At 43.0% G+C, this 7,065-nt stretch overlaps 1 protein-coding gene across 1 annotated transcript in view; it reads right to left on the reverse strand.

Annotated features, from left to right (window-relative positions):
- Positions 1-6,225, reverse strand: part of LOC128901960 (protein Hook homolog 3-like) — a 120,611-nt gene extending 114,386 nt beyond the window's left edge. Inside the window, exon 1 of the mRNA XM_054184165.1 lies at positions 6,052-6,225. Coding sequence (XP_054040140.1) covers positions 6,052-6,108 — 57 coding nt within the window. The 5' untranslated portion in view covers positions 6,109-6,225. The remainder of the gene's footprint in view (positions 1-6,051) is intronic.
- Between the last annotated feature and the right edge of the window lie 840 nt (positions 6,226-7,065).

Raw genomic sequence — 7,065 nt, forward strand, 5'->3', positions numbered from 1 at the left:
ACAAAGAGCTATAAAAAGGTTAAAAAGGTCTTGTGAAACAGGACACTTTGTATAAACAATGCATGCCTTGCTAATGAATATACCCTTGAAGAGGAACATCAGGAGGTGGCAAAGCTGGATAGAAAGCTGGATAACCTCTAAAGGAAGCATGAAGTTAAAGATCTGCAGTAACTGGGGGAAAGGTAAAGGCGGCAGTGGGAGATCCCGACCACACGACCACTGACTCAATTAGAGACTGGGCAGACCTACCACCCCACCACTGGACTGAGCATGTGCACATCAATTAAAGGATATCATAGCTTTAAATGAAAGTGAGAGACTGTACTAACCAATAGAAATTGTTAAGATAAGGTACTAGCCAATAATTATAAATAAGGGTGTGTATTTCTGTGTTTTGAATTGTATAAATTTACCAAAGAGTTTGTAGACCGGTGTGCTAGCTTTGTGGATTACCACCTAGCACCCATCTCTGTGCAGAAATAATTTAAATAAATACCTCTGCTCTGTGTGTACATTGGTGTCTCCCCTCTTTGGGACTACACCTCTGCCAAGGAAATAAGCATCTAAATTCCTCTTTTTATTTGGTCTTCAAGACAAGAAGAAAAGGAAAGTAGGTAAGGTACAACTCAATGGAGGCAACATACAACAGAATAACATACAACAGTTACCACAATAGCGGAGGGACAGTTGCTGACATCTCCATTGCAATCTGCTACAGAAAACCAGCCAGCATTGACCTCTTTGAGGAATCCTGATGGTTAAATAGCAACTGCTGAGCAACCTTCCCCAGTATTAGACCTTAGTTCTGTTTGATGCACGTATGAAAACTCCAAGGTCTTCAGACATGGACAGAAGATATAACTGAATTCAAAACACTCCTGATGCAACACCCACAGCAAAGAACCTCAGTGTCTGTACCTTGATCAGTCATAAGTTTTAAACAGAAACAGAAAAGATGCTGTGTACCTCTATTAGATATGCTGAAAGAATTTTAAAAACACAGCAGGTTTACTCCATGGCCACACTGTTCTAGACTGCTTTGGCTGCGATGCTGTTTGGGTACATATACTGAGTAGTCTCAGAAGAGGTTTTTGGGAAATTTTGTTTGGTAGGATACTAATTCTGCAATGACAGTGGGCTGAAAACACTGCTAAGGCTTAGAACAATCAATTCTGATATGTTAGTAGTTGGGCTCCAGTCCCTTGCTCAGTTTCACTCCAGTTCCTGCTACCCTGGCTGTCTCAAGAAACATCATATCAATCTGCTGAAAAAGCAGGAAACAAAAGCTCTCTCAGGTGTTTAAAACCCTGAAAAAAAATTATTCAGGAACATATACAACAATGCTCTAAATCCAAGAGATAAATGAAATTGAGGAATGCCATAATAGAATCATAGAATGGTTGAGGTTGGAAGGGACCTCTGGAGGTCATCTGGTCCAACTCTCCTGCTCAAGCAGGGCCACCTAGGGCCAGCTGCCCAGGACCATGTCCAGATGGCTTTTGAATATCTCCAAGGAGGGAGACTCCACAATCTCTCTGGGCAACCCTTTCCAGCACTCGGTCATCCCCACAGTAAAAAAGTGTTCCCTGATGTTCAGAGGGAACCTCCAGTTTTTCCATTTGTGCCCATTGCCTCTTGTTTTGTCACTGGGCACCACTGAAAAGAGCCTGGCTCCCTCTTCTATGCACCCTCCCTTCAGGTATTTTTGTATATCAATAAGATCACCCCTGAGCCTTCTCGTATCTAGAATAAACAGTCCCAGCAATCTCAGTCTTTACTCATAGGAGACATGCTCCAGTCCCTTAAACATCTTCATGGCCCTTTGTTGGACTCTCTCCAGTAGCTCCATGTCTCTCTTGTACTGAGGAGCCTGGAAATGGACACAGGGCTCCAGCTGTGGCTACACCATCCCTGAGTAGAGGGGAAGGACCACTGCCCTCAACCTGCTGGCAATGCTCCTAATGCAGCCCAGGATACATTTTGCCCTCTTTGCAGCAAGGGCATGTTGCTGGCTCATGTTTAACTTGGTGTCCACCAGGACCCCCAGGTCCTTTCTGCCAAGCTGCTTTCCAGCTGGGTGGCTCCCAGTATGTACTGGTGCCTGGGGTTGTTCCTTCCCCTTGTTGAACTTGCATGAGGTTCCTGTCAGCCCATTTCTCCAGTCTGTTCAGGTCCCTCTCGATGACAGCATGACCCTCTGGCATATTGTGATCCTCAACAAGATAACACAGGAATGTGCTAATGCCAACAAGGATGAATCACCTCCTAGGGGGGTGGGTTCAGGAGGAAGAGGGGTTGCCCGAAGGTAACCTAAAGTAACCTAAGACTAATTAGCATGGTAAAAATCACACCCCTGGGAGGAGACCTTACATGCTAATGACAGATCACCTTTGTATAATGAACTAGCCACTAATCAGAGAATACGCAGAAGGGCATTAGTTATATAATCAAAAGGTGACCAATGAACAAGTATTGTGTACCTTTTTGTTCGTTGTAAACTGTATAAAAACCTGGGACCCCTCTGAAGAGGTACACTAGCTTTGTGAACTATCACCTGGCACCCCTTTCTCTACAGAACTGCATTAAAGGTTAGAAGGTGGATCTCGACTCTCTGTGCTCATTGGCTCCTGTGCACCAGGCACGAACCTGAAACCCCGATTAGGGGACAACAATATCAGCCATTCCTCCCAGTTTTGTGTCATCAGCAAACTGCCCCATCATCCAGACTATTAATGAAGATGTTAATAGAATCATGGAATGGTTGAGACTATAACAGAGACCAATAATAAACTTTAACATGACCCAAAACAGTGAGGGGAGTATTAAAAAATAAAACTAAAACATTTATAGGTAAAGTGGCTTGCTCTGGTTTAAAAATATCAAATATAGTAATCTCAGGCATGCAATATATGAGACTTGAGGGATATTCTCATCCATCAAAAGCACAGGCTGTCAGAGAGGAACAATTTCAGGTCATCTACATCAATGCCAGCAACACAGTTTAGGTTGAACAGTTTCTCAGACCTCTGCAAAGCCTTATCTCCTCAAAACATTGACAAACAAGTTGAAGTACTTCACTATGGATGTGAATTGCTTTTACAAGCAATCCAAGGAGGTTAAATCAGTTCTTAAGCACAATTTTTCCGGCACAATAGATCTCAGATGACCAGTCTTTTAAAAATTGTAACAGCTCTCTTGCCATCTAAATGAGCAGTTTCCCAAGAATCATTATGGGACTTGAGGGAAGAGCCAGACAAATAAAAGTTTTATTTATTTATATTACCCATTTCACTTGCAACTAAAAAACCCTCAAGGTCTCATTTGCAAGTTTCACGTCTTTCAATTTCAGTGGTGATGCATCCCAGCAGACCAAGTGTAAATCCAGCTCAGCCAAAACAGTTTTTAAATCCAGATAGGGCCAGAACAAAAGCTAATTCTGAATCACCTTTTTTTTTTTTTTAAATTGAACTGAGCTATTTTCAAAGCCACATTCACACAAAAATGTTGAAATGGCTAAAATAGCAAAAAAACCCCACACATTCACCTAAGAAACACAACAGTGTTGACTAATTCTAATACCATTTAAGAATTACTTACCAATATTCTTGCTAACCAAAACCAGAAGAAGCTAGGTCAGCATGCAAAGAATGGGAAAAAAAATGTAAAGGGCATAGATTAGATGGAATATTTCAGTAAATGGTCTATGGGACGCTAGACTTCAGGGATACAAAGATCCATCTGCACAGATGCAATTTCTTGATCAAGGAGTATAAATACTTGCTATTGATTAAGAATGACCACATGTCCAAGTACATAATTCATACAGATGGACAATGCCATAAAGCAGAATTAACATTTCATACTTTCCCATTCTTTCCTGTTCCTTGTCCCAAGGTGATTTTTTTTAATGGTTCAGATTTGTAAAAAAATTTCAAAAGTAACAATAAAGTCTACCACTGAACAAACTGATCGCCTCATCTTCAAATTTGAAACATGGCAGGGACAATCACTAGTTGGTTCCAATACTTTTCAGTGCCATGCAAGGAAAAAAAAAATAAAAAAATTTGTTTCCTAATGGTTCACAAGCAGGTTTCATCTAGGGGTCCTCATCCCCTCCACAAACAAGAACTATTTTTTTATTTTACTTCATTTTTTATCAGCACTATCCCAACTTCTACTAGATCTGACCACACGCAGAAGTTGAGCAAGACAACAGTCCTTTAGAATACATATAGAGCATTGTTTCATATAATATTTAGCTGTACAGGGAAGCCTCCTCTCCCCCCAAGAAGCCTTTGCCTCTAACTATGCATTTTGTTAGTCCTCTAGCTAGTTAGCAAATACTTTATTGTTATGAAATATTTTTTAGCTTTTCTGAAATTGTATTTAAATTATTTTAAAACCAAATTTGAACAGCATATTTTAAATAACTGTCAGACTATTTCTAGTCCTAAAATCTCTTTAAGAATTATTGACACAGGCTTTCATATAGCAGCTTTGCTCTAACAATACAAAGATATTTTAATCAAATGTAAATTTGGATAAGAAATAGGATCAACAGTTCAGATCACTCTTAACAGACCACTATGATATAAGAGAAAAATAAATAATTACAATAGCTCACAAGGATATTGGTTGCATGCAGACGATGGGAAGCACAGCAAGAGTTAATTTGTAGGTTATTTGAAAAGTTAAAGAGCCAAGAAGCAATTTGGGACTGGGGTGGGAAGCATACCTAAAACAACTAAAGCAGGAGCACATGGATACTAGCAACACAGGTCTCTTTCTATCACCCTCCTGTGAACCTTCCTTCCTTGTACCAGTCTTAAAACAAGCCTCTCACTTGACTTTTCTTTCCCATGGTTCATACACATGTATGCTTCCTCATGAAGCTCAGCAGTACTCTCATGTCTCCTCTGACATCTGCGGGGGAGGAGACGGAAAAAAATCATAGAGAGCAAAAAGGAGAACAAACAACAACCTTGGTTAAGAATTAGAATTCGAACAAGAATTAGCAGGAATGCAAAGGAAAGAGAGACCCTGCTGCAGCTAGGGCATAATATAAACATCTCTTCCCATAAAAATCAGTCTTGTGTACATTTCAAGCTACCCACTCCCTTTTAACATGTATTGGATGTCCCTTCCTTATCCACTTCTATTTTTCACAGAGAAATCTAAATTATTATTTCCATACCCCCAATAATTTTCATGAACTTCACAGCTTGCTCCAGCTCCCTCTCTCTTGTTGAGAATAAACAGAAATGTTCCACAATTTCATATAGTAGATATTTACTTGGCAATTTTCTTAATGCGTGTTTGGGAAGCCAATGATTCTAGACAGCTAAACTAGCAAGTCAACTGCTAATGAAATAGCAGTTTCACAATTATGTTACAGTTACACAGGTATGTTCCATGTCTCAAAATGCAGAGTAGCTGCAAACGCAAGTTCAATGTCCGGTAAGTTCTGACTGTTCTGTGAGTAAAAGCACACCATGAAGCTACTGAAGCACGCAGTCCAGGTCGAACGCAGACAACGGTTAGGAAACACAGCACAAAAACTTCGCAGCCACGAACAAGACATGAGAAACTGGGGACGCACGATCAAAGCAGTGGATAACAACTTGCCCACCAAGTCCAGGCACGCGACAGGAAGGAAATACACACCACTCTCCGACGCACTGAAACCTGTTTACTCCTGTGCAGGAGCGCGCGGAGAGCAAGCTCCTTTGTTTTTCCCGGCAGAAGCAGAGTTAAGGCTATGGAGACCTCTACGTACGGCGGTTACGACCCCCCATCCCGCCCCGGGGCTTTGTTCAGGCGGGGCAGGTCCACCGGGGCTCCGCCAACCCCAGAAGGACTCAAACCCATCCGAGAGAGAGGGTGTGTCCTGGGATGCAGATCTCTGTCCGGTAACGGACAGAGACCCCGGAGCCACCCGTAGAGCCGCGGAGAGGAAGACCAGAGAAGGCGGACAGACGCGCACCGCAACGGATGCCTCCAACCAGACTACCTTGCTCCAGGCGAAGCGGCCTACTGGGCCCAGGCACTCACCCATGTAAGGAGGCTTTCCCCAAGCTCGGCCCGTTCTAGGCTTTCCACGTTGAACATAGTGGAATACAATGATCCTGCAGCCACCAAGGTAACTGCTATAGGCTAGATCAATAGCCAAATTGGTACTCGTCGCCTTTTCACCCCGTCTCAAGCCAGGCTGCAGTGCAGATACGTCACTACGACCTACCAAAATCTGCCCGCTGGTTCCGCCTCCGTCACGCTAACAAGGGCGGGGCTAAAACTAGCAATTCAGTTATTACAGTACTCCACGGAGAGAGAGTTACTTATCGCTCTCCTTTTGGTACTTTAGGGAAAGGCGAGTTGGTGGCTCGGGATGCGGTATTGTCCGCTCGTTCATTCCGAGGGTGAATCTGTCTTTTTTTCCGTTTACTGGAAAATCCTTTCCTTGGGCATGCGCCGTTTCTTTTTTTTCCGGTTTCAGGGGTAGGTTTGTCTGCCGTTCCGGGCAAGCCCTGCTACTGTGGGGGCACTCGCATTGCTCTGAGGGGGCCCTTGTGGGATTGGTGTCCCGGAGCACCAACATCCTGTCCCCAGGCAGTCTCTGAGCGCTGGTGGACTTTAGCTCTGCAGGGAAATGAAAGGGATCTAGACTCCTCAGGGAGGCCCCTAAAGGTGGATCGCACAGAGCACTCTACTCACCACACTGCCGGGATGGCCTGGGCACCCTTGTGTTAACAAGTGCGAAAGGTGCGCTGCTTGTGTCTGTATGCGCATTTCAGCTGAGACACTTATTGCATGCATATATTCTGCATAAGAGACTTTAAGAGGTCACTAGTGATATTTAACTGATATTGGAGCACATGCCTTAGCAAAGATGATGCTATGGTTACTTTTTCTTATGGCAATTTTTGTTGATTGAAAAGTAAGTTCCTTAAGAGGGATAGAAGTCCTCTGAAGAAGTCCTCCACAGGCTGACTTCACTTGCCTTATATCTCTCCTTTGCTGTAGTCCTACAGTCTGAATGCATAAATAGGAACTGATTTAGTGGGTCTC

The sequence above is a fragment of the Rissa tridactyla genome, chromosome W (genome assembly GCF_028500815.1).
Source record: "Rissa tridactyla isolate bRisTri1 chromosome W, bRisTri1.patW.cur.20221130, whole genome shotgun sequence".
In the NCBI taxonomy this organism is placed as follows: Eukaryota; Metazoa; Chordata; class Aves; order Charadriiformes; family Laridae; genus Rissa; species Rissa tridactyla.